The sequence below is a fragment of the Mastomys coucha genome, unplaced genomic scaffold, assembly GCF_008632895.1.
Source record: "Mastomys coucha isolate ucsf_1 unplaced genomic scaffold, UCSF_Mcou_1 pScaffold14, whole genome shotgun sequence".
Taxonomy (NCBI): domain Eukaryota; kingdom Metazoa; phylum Chordata; class Mammalia; order Rodentia; family Muridae; genus Mastomys; species Mastomys coucha.
In genome coordinates, this window is record NW_022196896.1 from 133138955 (window position 1) to 133153876 (window position 14922).

Genomic DNA, 14922 nt, shown 5'->3' on the forward strand with positions numbered 1-14922 from the left:
CCCAGGGACTCAACCACCAACCAAGGACTATACATGGTGGGACTGATTGTTCTGGCAGCATGTATATGTTAGAGGATTGCAAAGCCGATCATCAATGGGAGGAGAAGCCCTTGGCCCTGTGAAGGTTCTATGCCCCAGTGTAGGGGAATGCCAGGGCCAATAAGTGGGAGAGGGTGGGGTGGTAAGCATGGGGGGGGCAACAGGGGTTTGTTCTTGTTGTCTTTGTGTGTTTGTTCGTTTTTTGGAGGGGAAACTGGGAAAGGAGAAATCATATGACATGTAAATAAAGAAAATATCTAATAAAACAAAACAAAACAAACAAACAAAGACTGACTTGATTTCGTGCAGGGCTCAGCTTGCTAAGATGATGAGCCTGCAGCTTTCATGTGCTTCCTGAGGCCATGGCAGGGAAAGGCAATAGCCCTACCATGAATGCAGAAACGTAGCAGGTTCTGCTCTGGGACTACGCTCTTCTGAGTCCCCGTCCTTGACACCATTGTGCACCCTGGCTCAGTCTCTGCTTAGCTGTAGCTGCTGTCTTAAAGGGAAAGTCAGTCCTGCTGCATTGTGTGTGGCAGATCATTGAGAGAGAGATAGAAAGAGAGAGAGGAGAAGGGGTATGATGTTAGGATGGGGTGGTAGGTATATCTGGGGTGATTTGAGGGAGGAATACACTATGTGCAGGAATAAAATTATCGAAGAATTAATAGAAATATTATGCTTTAGAAATTCAACATAACATTGTAACTTAAGTTTCTGTCACCCCACTTTTGACAAATTATAATCATATAATTATTAGTCACACCATGATGACAATATATATGTATGCATTTTATATGTATTCTACAGTAGGGATCTTTTCATTATTTTAAATACTTACCATTTATTCTTACTTTCTAACCACAGCCTTGATCCTCTGAGTAGCAGCTTCTTTTCCCCCTCATCCCTACATTTCTATTCTGATTTTTATGCATCCTGTTATTTTTAGATTTCATGTAAAATAGTCTATATTAAATTGTGGAAAACTCTCAGTGGATGATATTGTATCATAAAATTCTGTAGGACCAGTCCTTTCCAGAGCATGAAAATGGCTTTCAGGTTGGAATGAGATTGGAAGGCATTGATGCCCGACGTCCATCTGTGTTCTGTGTGCTTTCTGTAGCTGAGGTAAGAGAAGCTGGTGCTGCCTGGGGCTAATTACATGGTGCATATTTTCTAGAAAACAACAGATTTCAGTACTCTCTGTCATAAATTAGTCCCAGCCCACTATTTTATTCAATAATATATAAAAATATGTTTCTTTACCATTTTGTTCTTAAGATGAACTTTCTAGTAAGTTTTCATCAGCTAGTATTCATCCTTGAATTAACTGAAAAGTAGATTTTACCTAAAGTTGATAATAATCCAAGGGTCCCATAGTGTTGTTTCCAACTGTTAAATAATTATTCATATTTTAGGTGAGCTAATGAGAACTGTATAGAAATCCATGTCTATGAATAAACATTCATATAAATACACTTACTTTGTGAAAATTATATACAGAGAACTGCCGTGGATGAAAATAAATAGATTTTAAAATGTAATGTTTCTCCAACACATTATTAAATCAATAGAAGCATTGAACTCAGAAGACACATTCACATGTTCTATGTCATGACAATGGCTATTAGGCGTGCAAAGAATGTCTAGGGGATGTATTTATCAGACTTTAATTATTTTCTGTGTTAAGTATGCTGGGCTCATATGTTAGCATCGTTCCTCATCTCGGCCTCTACTCTCTTGTGGTAGAAATTGTAAGCCCATTAGCAGATACGTTTGCTAAAAGAAACATGGCAGTTAGAAACACTTGATGTGATTCTGGATTCCCAGATCAGTCTAAAGGATAAACACACACACACACACACACACACACACACACACACACACACACGCGTGTATATATGTGCAGAGTGCTGTAGATAACTGTTCGTCATTGAGATTTAATCATACATCATATTACATATGCATTTGTTCTCTGATGAAAATCTTTGGATGGATACATGGGTTGGTTTATGATGATGATATCCTTTAAACATCTGAATGTTTTCTCATTTTGAGACCTTTTCAAATCTGTGACACTTAATGAACAACTGTGAATTCCCTGTTTCAGGTGTGTGGTTACCGGCTGAGACTGCATTTTGATGGTTATTTAAGCTGCTATGATTTTTGGACCAATGCTGGTTCCCCGGACATTCACCCAGTGGGATGGTGTCAAAAGACCAAGCATGAACTGCATGTCCCTCGAGGTAAGCCAGGGCACATTTATGAGCTGCAAGGAGAGGCACTTGTTATTCCAGCTTTGTTTTAACACCATTTCAGGAAATACTGACAGGGGAGTCTGGTGTGAATTGATTTTCCAAATGAAAGTTTTATCTACAAAGAGGCTAGGGCCATGACAATGCCTTAGAGATGAGTGAAACAGAAAAGTCTGTCTGTCTCTATAAGTCAAATATCCTGGTTAGGAATTTACAGTAAAAATATAGTTGTTTGGGAGTACCTGATCATATATAAAGTGTATTAATCTCTATAGCAAGAAATTGTGTTCAAAATCATGGTTGAAATGAAATATCATACACCATCAATGATACCACACAGGGAAGGAACTTGATTTATTCTAAATTTGCTGAAAATTTAGAAATAATGGAAAGAATGAGACCATAAAATGCCATAATCCATTTTCTTTTTATAGAAAATAATTTTGTGTCTGTCTTTTGTTTCCTGTAAGATACTAAAGCCAGGCAGTTAAGGCTGGTCCTTTTTGTCTATGAGATGCCTTGGTCCAGTTTCTTTGTACAACCAATTGCTGCACATAGTTTCCTGCTTGGGCATTAGGTTGCTGGATAATGGTGGCACATTTCCGGTTTAGTGTGCCATGTCCCTGTCCTTCAGGTTTCGCTTGGTTTCTGCTTGGGGCTGAGAGCAGTCTAGAGTTCGTGAGAGCTGGTTCCAGCGAGTAGCATCATTTCTCCAGTAGGCACTGTGGAACCCTTAGCATGTGCTTTTATTGGATATTGCACAACAGAAATCACAAGGCCTCAGGCTTTATGGGAATGTCCTTCCGAGGAGAGAAAGACTGAGGCCCCAGGGATACTCCTTCATATGCTGTTGTGACATAGGTTCTCTGAAGTCACAGAATCCCAGGAACAACAACAAAATGAGAAAGTAGCTTGGCCCCACACAAGAACAGAAGCCAGAGTTGATATCCTAGAGGAGAAGGATATTTGGCCAGAATGCAACCTCAAGGAGACTACTGGAGAATCATGCTAGAACAAGTAAAGCCTAATATGTGAATATAATCTTAAACTCTACAAAGATTATGGCTTGTAGATTCAGTACGAAAATACTGATCCTGTGTAACTGGGGGCCACTTCAGATGTCAATGCAGAAATCACAATGCTCATCTTAAAACAGAGGTTCTCAACCTATGGGTAGACAGAGATGCCTTTGATGGTTGCATATCAGATATCCTGCATATCAGGTATTCACATTATGATTCACAATACTAGCAAAATTACAGTTATGTAGTAACAACAGAAATAATCTTATAGTTGGGAGTCCCCACAGCATGGGAAACTATAATTCAGGGTTACAGCACCAGGAAGGTTGAGAACATCTGCCTTAAAGGGGAATAGGAGATAGTTTATTTTGAGTCATTTTAAGTGAACATGGCCCAGGAACACAGATTTAGTTTGCTCCCAAAACCATATTTTAACATGAAAGCAGTTTCATGAAGTTTTTTATAGTTCTACAGAATAATGAAAGTCATAAAACCAAGGCAGCCTTAAAATGCATTGTTGAATAGATCGGAGACAGTTACCTCCAGGGGTGGGAAGTGTTTCTGTAGGCCCAACATGCTTTCAGATGGTGTTCTTAGACTTTGGGCTGGTGGAAGATAATAACATTCAGAGCTAATAGATTCTAAGGGTTTTGATCTATTAGTTACAGGGTGTTATTTCTGATGCAGAAGAGAGCAAGGAATGGCTGTCTCTGAGCATTAGATCTAGCCCAAGATAAGGTAATCAGACTCTGAACCTGCAGGATTCCCACAGTCCCCCAGGACTGACAACCTAACCAATCAATCTGGAGAGATAAGACTTATACTGGGTAATTTGTAAGATTAGGAACAGAAAGTTGGACCTACCAAATGGCCTTGGATTTTGACAGTGCTGGGTATTGAACCCCAGGTGGCCTTTGGAATTCCTAATTTCTCTAGAACATCTGGCTGTCCCAACTACAGTGGCATCAGGAACTCTCCTGGTCTTTGTAACATGGCTTTGTAGTGAATGTCAACCACTTGGGGACTCTTATCTTACCCTTTCCCCTTTCCTTAAAAAGCCTTAATGAAAGATAAGATGAAGAAGGCCTGTAGATTTCAAAACACTCCTAAGAAATTATTCAGAAAAAATCATGTGAGTATCCTCTTCATATAAATATGTTTTCCCCTTGAGATTAAATTTCTTGAAATTTGCTTTATGGTCTGTTATAACCCAAGTAAGTTAATAAGTAGATATTAATCATCTGTGAAGAGTGACATATATTATGGAAACACTCAACAACTTTGAACTTAACACATTGAAACAACATTAAAATCTTTGTGATGAGCTAAGGGCTTATTGAATATATAACAGAAGACTAAAAGTAGAAATAATAATACATTAAAATATATATGATGATATCTTGTGGGTATTTTTGACTAGTGTATACTCTTTTAGATTATAGAAAAGATAAATTTGTTTGGATGGATTACTTGAAGGCCTGTAGATTGCAAAATGCTCCTAAGAAATTATTCAGGAACAGAAGTTCTGTGAGTATCTTCTTCCTTTGTATAAATACAATTTTCCACTGAACTTAAATTCCTTAAAAATTGCTTTATTATCTGTTCTATTTTAATCCAAATAAAGTTTAAAATGTCTTAATTACCTTTACCTTTCCTAACTTAATTTATTATATAAGCTCCCCTGGGCACATAGCTTTTTTGGTTTTGGGGGACTTCTTTCTTTTCTTTTTCTTCAGCATTGCAATTAAATATGTCAGAAAACTTAATTTAAATTAAGCCTGCCAAAACTTATTTAAAAATACCTTTTACTGGTATTTTTTTCCCTTTTGCTTGCAGCAAGTTAGTTTTCTAAGCTTAATTTTGTTGTTTGGAAGCTAGTAGATACTTGAGACAGACTCTGTCACATGAGCATCATAGTCTAAGTACAGTGAACACAAAAGAAACATTTTGGCAGATTCAGGGATGCTCCGTGTGTGTGTGTGTGTGTGTGTGTGTGTGTCTGTGTGTGTGTCTGTGTGTGTGTAGTGAAGGATTTGGCTAGAAGAGACTCCCCATTACAGCATCTTCAGCAAATCCAAGGATGCTGTGTGTGTGGAGTGTGTGTGTGTGGAGTGTGTGTATGTGTGTGTCTGTGTGTCTGTGTATGTATAGTGAAGGATTTGGCTAGAAGAGACTCCCCACAGCATCTTCATCAAGTTCAGGAATGCTATGTGTGGAGGTATGGGGGATTGGCTAGAATAGACTCCCCATTACAGCATCTTCAGCAAATCCAGGGATGCTGTGTGTGTGTGTGTGTGTGTGTGTGTGTGTGTGTAGTGAAGGATTTGGCTAGAAGAGACTCCCCATTACAGCATCTTCAGCAAATCCAGGGATGCCATGGCAGGCTCCGGCCTGCACAGACTCCTCATACTCTTTATCCCAAGTGACTCAGAGAACATTCAATGGAGAGTGAAATTTAAGTGCTCAGCCCTTCTAGGCTCTCAGCAGTAAGTGGGCATTTGGGGAGAGCAAAGCAGGGGTGAAGCCTAGACTGTGCTCTGCTCCCTAGCACCCTCTCTTTCCCTTGCCTGGTGTCCCAGCTAGGCCCTACCCTCTGACAATCCTGTACCTAGTATACTTGTTACTGAAATTCTATAGGGTTTTTCCTGGTCTTGATATTAATGTTAGGTGTCTATTATATGTATCTCATAAATTTGTCTGTCAAGAAAAAGGACTTTACTGATACAAAGGTCCCTTAAAAATAAAATCCACTGAAAGATAATTAAAAAACAAAACAAAACAGGCTTCAGTGTAGATAATAAAGAGATAGACAGACAAAATCCTCTTCTAGTCCCTGGTATTGTGTGCATCTTAGAGCGACGAGGCTGGCTAATTATAGCTATTTCATATGAAAGGAAGTGTTACATTAGCCATAATCTATGTGTTCTGTTAGAAATAAACAGGCATTAAAATAATTTGTACTTGTAGCTATAATTTTTCATAAAAGAACACACTCTTTAAATATTGAGAAAGCACTATTTTTGAATCCTATTACTGAATTAAAACAATTTTTAAATGCTAGAGAGCATAATCTTTATCATTTCAAGTAGTAGCATTTGGAAATGTCATTAGCCTCTGGGGAGTGGAGGCTACCGTTTATCATCTGATGTAGCTGTACTCAGTGAGCATTGCGTCTTACAGTCAGCTCACATTGCTCTCAAAACTGAACATATTAGAATGAACGTGATAAGGGAAAGACAACCTCCTTATATAAGTAAAGTGAAAAGCCAGTGGGGAGATTGTGTCGTTGGTCCTTGGTATACATGTAGGAGCCTTGGCGATGTCCTTCCTATCCAGTCAGGTAAGAGTTGCTAGTATGTCAACCTTGGTTTTTAAATGACCTAGAAACCTCCACAGTGGCTCAATCCTGTTGGTTGACCTGCTTGGTTTTGTGCCTTTCCCCAACTCTGTTGCTGTATTAGAATGGTCCAGTGCCAAAGGAGTTTCAGGTTGGAATGAAGTTGGAGGCTGTGGACAGGAGAAACCCTTGCTTGATGTACGTCGCGACTGTCGCAGACATTGTGGACGACCGGGTACGGGTGCATTTTGACAGCTGTGACGACAGCTTTGATTACTGGTGAGACATCAGGATGTGCATGCTTTGCATGAACAGTGTTCAGAAATCATCTTACCCGTGCTGCGAGTGTTTTCAGAGTAGCTCACTTCAAGAATTTTTTGGGTGGTTTTTCCCCTGCCTCTCTTCCACATGGATTATTAAATTAGCGAGCAGCCCCCATTTTCCCCATCCTGTGTGGAGTTACTCAGTGGTGACTTCCAGGAAGCAATGACAGCAGACCAGGGACGGTTCTGAGAAAAGGAACTTATGAAGTTTCAGGGTTGATTTGTATGTATGTGTGTGTCGGGGGGTGGTGACTGAAAAGTCTGAAAAGTATTGAACGAAGCCTTCCACACAAAAGCTCTGGGAAGAATGGGTAGGAGTACTTTGAAAGCCTGTGGGAAGTAGAGAAAAATGTATGCCACATACCTCCTGAAACCGACTGTGGCAAGCTGTAAGGACTTACTGGATAAAACCCTGAAATATGCAATAGGGAGTGACAAAAACAATTTTTGTCACATTTCCTGTGTGAGTCCTGAACAACTGAAAATTCTCCAATGAAGCCATGGCTCTGCAGGTGCCTGATGGGACTCTGCCTTTCTCTTTTGAACTAAGAAACAGAAATAGGGTAGTAGTTGTTGGTGTCTTAGAACACTCCAGAGCCTTTGCAAAGGAAAAGGAAGAAAAACATAGCTACCTTGGGTCTGATTCAGCTGTTCTGTCTGCATCTGGAACTCCCCCTTAATAACTGGCTTTGTTAGTAGTACAGGCAGGCAGGAGAGATTCACTAAGATATTTACCCTGAGGATCACCTGTGTCAGCTCCATGTAACCCCTTCTGAACTATTTTACAGTTTCAAATTGCAAGAAAGTTGTGCAAGTGAGCAGTTTGGTCATCCAGTATAAAGTTGTCTCTGCCGTTTGCTAATTGTGATGTGCTGTTTCCCATGGGACTTCTTTAGTTCCTGTCTGTTACTGTGATGGCATCTCAATAGGAGCAACCTAAGGGAAGAGAGAAGATTATTTGAGCATAGAGTTTGAGACTGTGGGGAGGACATGGTGAGCAAGCAGTTAGTGGCTGGGGTACTTGGAGCTAGACTGATCTTTACAGTACATGGTTATTCATGGTTATTCAGCTGAGCCCTCCACTCACTTCTGGTCCAGCTCAATCCTCTGGTCCTGCATTTGCCAGGTATGCACCATACCTCAACCATTCCAATCAGTGGTGTGAGGTGGGCACCTAATTTTGGTAAGCATATAGGGGACATTTCACATTTAAACCACAGTGCATTCTTCCCATGACACTGAGTGCTGTGAATGTAAACTCAATCCTGTTTTTTTTGCAGGTGTGATGTTAACAGCCCTTGTATCCAGCCAGTTGGTTGGTGTCAGGAGAACAGAAGAACTCTGGTCACGCCCCAAGGTGAGCCAACTTCATGTTCTTTGAAGTCATCTCTGTGTGAGTAGATAGTCGCTTTTCCCCCATTGTGGTAACAATATTCCCTCGTATAGTGAGTGGATAAAAACGCTGGGAAGTGTCATCAGCCACCAAGTGTCTAAAGCATGCATGGACTATGTTGATAAAATGTATTGGGCAGTCTTGTTAAAAGTCGAGACAAGTTTTAGCTCACTCAGTAACTATCATTGCTGAGGACTGGAATTTGAAACTAGCTATTTCCAGATATATCTTATAATATAATTTATTAATCAAGTCATAAGATTGCTAAGTGTTTTATACTTTGGAGGTAAGTATAGAAATGTAAAAATTATAGAAAGCAAGGCTTCATGTAGTCCTGACTTGCCAGACACTTTTCAACAAGCTAGACTACTTGCTTAACCATGGACTTAAGTTGGGGTAGCATTGTAGCAGAGGACTTCTCTAGTGTGCCAGAGATCCTGGATTCAGTCCCCCCACCATCATACCAGAAAGAACAGAAATAACTAACTAAAAACTGTTTAATTTTAGCATCTTTAGTACAAATGTTTAAGGAGAAATCTGTTTTCTTTCAATACATAGTATACAAGAGTAAATGTAGAAAACAGGATGTGGCATCTATACCAGCAGGTGCTTTGTTTTTTTAACAAGAATAGTTACAGACTTTTGAAATCTTTAAGTCCTTTTTAAAACTCAAAACATGCTTAATATTATTGTACAAAGTAAATGATGTTCTGTGGACATTTCCAAATGTGAATAAAATGTATTTAGATCACAATCATCCCTTTATAACTTTCTCTTTTTAATTAAAAATAGATTATTATATATAATATATTCTGATTATGGTTTTCCCGCTTCCAAGTCCGGCCAGATCCTGCCTATATCCACATCCAACCAAATATAGAATCTTTCTTTCCGTCTTTCATTAGAATACAAATAGGAATATACAAATTTTGAAACAAAAGCAAGCCACAATAGGAAAATCTAAACAAATAAACAGAATAAAAAAAAGTCTATGGGAAAGCACAAGAAATACATATAGCCACTGAGACAAACCCACACAAACACAGAAAACCTGTAAAAAAAAAATGGAAACCATAATATATAAGCAAAAGATTGGTAAAGAAAAACATGAAATAGCCTCCAGTGCTATAATTGAGTTTGTTCTGTGCTGGCCATCTGTGTTGGGCATGGGCCTTCCCTTAAGTGTAGCTTTGAGAGAATCATTTGGAGGTAGCTTCAGGATGGTGATAGGAGCTTGTATCTCCTTCTCCTCTCTCAGCATTTGGACCACTCCTGGCTTCGACCTTCCTTATGTTCTTACGACTCCTTGCCTTCATATCCCTAGAAATCTACCCTTTAGTTTCATCGTCTCTCCGACCCACACTGATTCCATACATCATATGGAAGTGCTGTGGCATCTACTTGGGTAGGACCCAGGTAGTGCACTTAACACTGTGATCTTCAGTTCCATTTTCCTGAAAATGACACAATTTCATTCTTCTTCAGAGTTTCAGTGTATAGATAGCAGACTCTCTCCTTTCAGTGGTTGCTGAATACATAGGTAGAGCTTATAACTGGGTTAGAATGAATTATTCTGTGATAAACAGAACTATGGAGATATCTGTATTGTAAGCTGACATTTATTCTTCAGAGTATATGCGCAGAAGTAGTGTGATCATGTGATTAGATCATGCTGGATTACATATGTATTTTTAAATTGTAAAAGAAAATTCCATATGGGCAACATTAATTCATGTTCCTACCAGCAGTGAATGAGGGCTCTTCTGTCTCATGTTCTTGCCTGCATTTTTTTGTTTGTTTTCTTGGTGGTACCCACTGATGCTGAGGAGAAATAGGCTTCAGTGTAGTTTTGATTATTTCCTTCCTCCCACTACCTATCCAACTTCTCTATCTTAAAACACACTCACACACACACACACGCACACACACACACATGCATGCACACTTAACATCATGGAGTCCAATTTGTGTTGCTTAACTTCTGGGCCTGGGGCCTGTGGTAGAGTATTTTGACGTATTCATTGTCTTTATTGAGGAAAACTGTTTTTCTTCTCCTAGAAACTACCAACTGTGCATAGCTTATTGTCTAAGGATAGGACTTTGTGTCTATTGCTCTCCTTACAGCTGGGTTTTTGTGTGGCCTGAGCTTGTCCAGGTCTTGTCCATGTTGTCATAGTCTCTGTGAGCTCATCCTTGCCTTGCTATGTCTGGGAAGTGGTGTTTGCTTGGAGTCAACAAATACCTTTGGATCCTACAATCCTTTTACTCTCCAAGGGAGTGATAAAGACATTCCACTAAGAGGCAAGTGCTTCAGAGTGTCTCGCTTTCTGCTTGCTGTCCTATTGGGGGTCTCTGTGGTGATTGCCACCAACTAGGAGGAAGCTCCCATGATGAGATTGAACAATGCACCGATCTGTGGCTAGAGAAATATGTCACTGATACTTGTTTTCCTTTATAGAATAATAGCAGTAAGTGTTGCCCTAGGCCTATGACCTCCCTTGTCTCGGATTCTAGGCCTCTTTAACAGTGTAAAGTATGGGTTCCAATTCATGGAAGGAGCTTTAATTCAATTAAAAAGTGGTTTGTTACTCTGTCCATTGATTGATGAATGGGTCATGAAAATGTGTTCCATTTACACAGTGAATATTTTTCAGATGCTAAGAAAAATAAAATCATGAAATGTACGAGTAAATGAACAGAGCTAGCAACAAGCACCCTGACTGTGGTAGCACAGACCAAGAAAGACAAACGTTCTTGTTTCTTCTCTCATATGTGGGTGTTGCCTTTAAGGTTTGGGTCATGTGATATCCCTTTGGAGCAGAGGTTAGGTAGCTAATAAGGAACTGGAGGGAGGATTTTCTGCGGAAGTGGAAATAAAATACAGTGTAATCAGTATATAGAAAGGAAATTAAAAGAGGGGGAATATAAAAGTAAGGAGTGAGGAGACAGAGGATGGAATATAGAGAGATAACAAAGACCAAAGACTGTGAAAAACATACTAATGAAGAAGCTTTGTAAAACATGAACATACACGAAGACAATTTAAATAAAATCACCCCATCATGGGGGAGAGGGTATCCCAAGTAGATATTATAAGTATTGATAAAACCCCAGTGTCACGAATGGGTTATGTCTTTTTGAGTTGTTGCCTAAAAGTGTCCCAGGCACCACCTCAAGCGCTGTAACTGCAGGCAGTGCTGCCAGCCATCTGGCACAATTTGATTGAAGTAGGCTGCTGCTGAAGACACCACAAACTGGCAGACACCACGGGCAAATCGAGCTTGTCTCTTTAGCTCATTGATTTTGCTGTTGCATGGAAGACCCTAAGTTGCCAACTCTTGCTTTTGTCTCTGGAAATCTCAGAGTCCTGTTAAAAATCTTGCTGCACTTATTCACTGCTGATGAAGGGTGGGGATGGAAGCTGATGTCGTCACTAGGGAAATCAATGTGGAGGTTGCTCAAGAGGCTAGAGACAGGTCTACCATATGATCTTCCATACTCCCAAAGGACTCTGTGTCCTACTGTAGAGGCTCTGCCTCATCCATGCTCACAATAGCCAGGAAATGGAGAAAACCAGGTGCCCACCAATGGATAATGAAAAGGATGGTTCATATACATAAGGAAATATTATTCAGCTCTAAAGAAAAATGAAACTATGAAACACAGATATGAATAGATGGAGCTTGAAATGATCATCCTAAGTGAGGTAACCCTGACCCAGAAAGACAAATGCTGTGTGTTTTCTTTCATATGTACATGCTAGCTTTGAATACCTAGATATATGTTACAATTAGAGTGCCTATAGAAGTCCGAGAGGGCTACAAGTGGGATTTCATGGAAAAGGGGTAGAATATGGGTGGTATAAAGAGTAACAGGATCATGGAGCAGTGAACAAGGCTTAAGTGGGGTGGAAGGTGGGTTGTGACAGGGTAGTGGGGGGAGCCCTAGGAGTGATAACTTGAACTAAACATCTTTGAAGATGCCATATAGAAGCCTAGTACTGTAGGAAATTTCCAGTATAAGAATGGTCCCCGTAGGGTCTATGTTTGAATGGTATGGAAGTGGCAATATTTGAAGAGATTAAATGGATTAGGAAGTCTGACCTTGCTGAAGGAAATGTGTCCCTGGAGGTGGGATTTGGGGTTTCAAAAGCCTATGCATAGTCCAGACACACACACATTTTCTCTCCTCTCTCTCACTCCCCACACCCTCCTAACTATGGATCATCATGGAGCTCTCATCTACTTCAACAATACCTGCCTGCATGCTACAATGCACCCCACCATGATGACAATGAAATGTAAGCAAGCTCCCAATCAAATGCTTCTTCTGATAAGAGTTTCATAGGTTGTGGTATCTCTTCATAGCAATAGAACAGTGACTAAGATACATGCATACACACACACACAGAGAATGTAGGATATAAATTGAGTTTACCTACAAAGAGGTTATACCTCTTCTAGATACCATAGGTTGCCGAAATTAAAAGCCTACTGGCAGACAGGCTACTTTTCAAGGTCTTGATTAGTGGGGGCTCCATAGAGTCCCCCAAAAGTTACAGGTTATTGCCATTGCTCTTGGCTGCCCACAGAACTTGATGTTATGTGATAGAACAAGAGAAATAACCTGGTATCACATCACCCTGGAAGGTTCATCCTAGTGTTGGTAGATTCTGAGTGTACTCTCATGAAGAAAAGTCATCACAGGGCTTACCCAGCCCTGTACTATTGCAAACTACAGTAACAACTGACCTTGCATAATGCACCAGTACACAATAGTGGCAACCATGTCTCTGGAGTAATCAGCAGCTGGTCTTCTTGGTTGAGCATTCTAACCCAGTGTATTTGTCTGCCTCCCTGGCAACCATGTCTCTGGAGTAATCAGCAGCTGGTCTTGGTTGAGCATTCTAACCCAGTGTGTCTGCCTCCCTGATGCTGGATGTTGGTTACATTGTACCTCTTGGTTCAGGATAATGATGAGTGAGGAAGCTTTTGCGTTTAGTCTTCTCCTTGTTCGTGTGTCTTCATTCCTTTTATTATATTTATATACCTAGGAGCTAGAATTGCTGAGTCACACATGGTAATTCTGTTTTATAATATCTGACAAACTTTTCTAAAGAGTCTATGCCATTATACCTTCCTGCAAGAAATGGGATTTCCCCACACCCCACATTTTGGCCACCCTTCTCTATATTATGCTTTTACGATTAAAATAATCTCATACTGAGAAAATTATAACGTGCCAGCCAGAGCAGATGTTATCTCTCAGAAAGAGATTTCACACTGTTCTAACGGCATGTCATACCACTGTGCAGAAGAAAGACAAACCCAAAGACTAATTGGTCAGCAGTGCCTGGGACCACATGTTGGCTACTTAGATGTGCATGCTCTTGACTCTCTGTTTAAACTTTGACCTCACTTCAAGATCCCAAAGATGCCCTTGGGGAGTTCCCTAGATGTGCTAGTCTCTTGTCCAAATGAGGCCATATTGAATATATCTTACTTTCCTTCTTTTTCTGAAACATTATCCTGCTGGATACAAAGTAGAAATGTATTGTGGTTTATTTGGGTTTGTGCTTTTTGTTTTTTTAAAAGGCACTACTCCCATTGGGCAGCTTGTCAAGTGCTTGTCTGCTGTTTGTATATTTTCTTATACAAATGTCTATTCAACTAGCATAGACATTTATCTAGTTTGAACTGCCTCTTTAAAATTTTCAACATTCAAATATTATATTATTGTTGTCTAAAACTTTGTATATTCTGAGTGGGTGATTGTGTATTGTGATAGAAGCCAGACAGGTGCTTTGCAAATGTTATATTTTATTTTCTGTGCTTCATTTCCCATTCTTTTTAAAGGATGTGTTTTGTATTTAAGTGTGTATTTGTGTGTCTGTGTGTATGCCACATGCTTGCAGTCCAGAAAACAGTGTCTCCTTTCCCAGAGATGAATTTACAGGTGGGTAGGAGCCACCTCAAGTGGGTGCTGGGAACCAAAATCCTGTGCTCTAGGAGAGCAGCAAGTGCTCTTAACTGCTGAGCCATCATTCCAGCTCATATTTTCAGTCTCGATATCATTCTTTGCATCAATTTCACATTTCTATAATGGGATATTTGAGGAAGATAACTTTTATGAAGAAAAAATACATCTGCACAGTTCTGGAGGCTTACTGGTAAGGCATCGGAGTCAGTTCTCTCCTGTCGGAGGTTGCCTCACGTTATGATAGCTGACGGGCAGCAGAGGCCAATGGCTGGGAGATAAGGAGAAACAAATGATGCAGCCAGATCAAGGGCAGATAATGGAAAGGCAGGTCAGGCAGGTCAGGCCTTGTTTTTCTAAGATAGCCCACTAGCAGGAACTCATCTGGTTCTCTGAGAATCATCTTATGGCCCCAGTGACTAATAGAACTTCCACTAAATCTTGCCTCACAACAATTGGGCGCTTTCTATGGTGCTGCTCTGGGGACTGAGATTTTAACAGCATTAGAGGAGGTAAGCTACTCTCAAACCACTGCATCATCCAATGCATTATATTTATATTATCTTTTATGTTTATC

At 40.0% G+C, this 14922-nt stretch overlaps 1 protein-coding gene across 3 annotated transcripts in view; it reads left to right on the forward strand.

Annotated features, from left to right (window-relative positions):
- The window catches only part of L3mbtl4 (L3MBTL histone methyl-lysine binding protein 4), a 472751-nt gene that overhangs the window by 166813 nt on the left and 291016 nt on the right, over positions 1 to 14922 (forward strand). For all 3 annotated transcript variants that reach the window (XM_031368651.1, XM_031368654.1, XM_031368653.1), the window contains 5 exons: positions 1063 to 1167; positions 2150 to 2285; positions 4752 to 4843; positions 6778 to 6932; positions 8257 to 8333. In XM_031368651.1, the coding sequence (XP_031224511.1) occupies positions 1063 to 1167; positions 2150 to 2285; positions 4752 to 4843; positions 6778 to 6932; positions 8257 to 8333 (565 nt within the window). The remainder of the gene's footprint in view (positions 1 to 1062; positions 1168 to 2149; positions 2286 to 4751; positions 4844 to 6777; positions 6933 to 8256; positions 8334 to 14922) is intronic.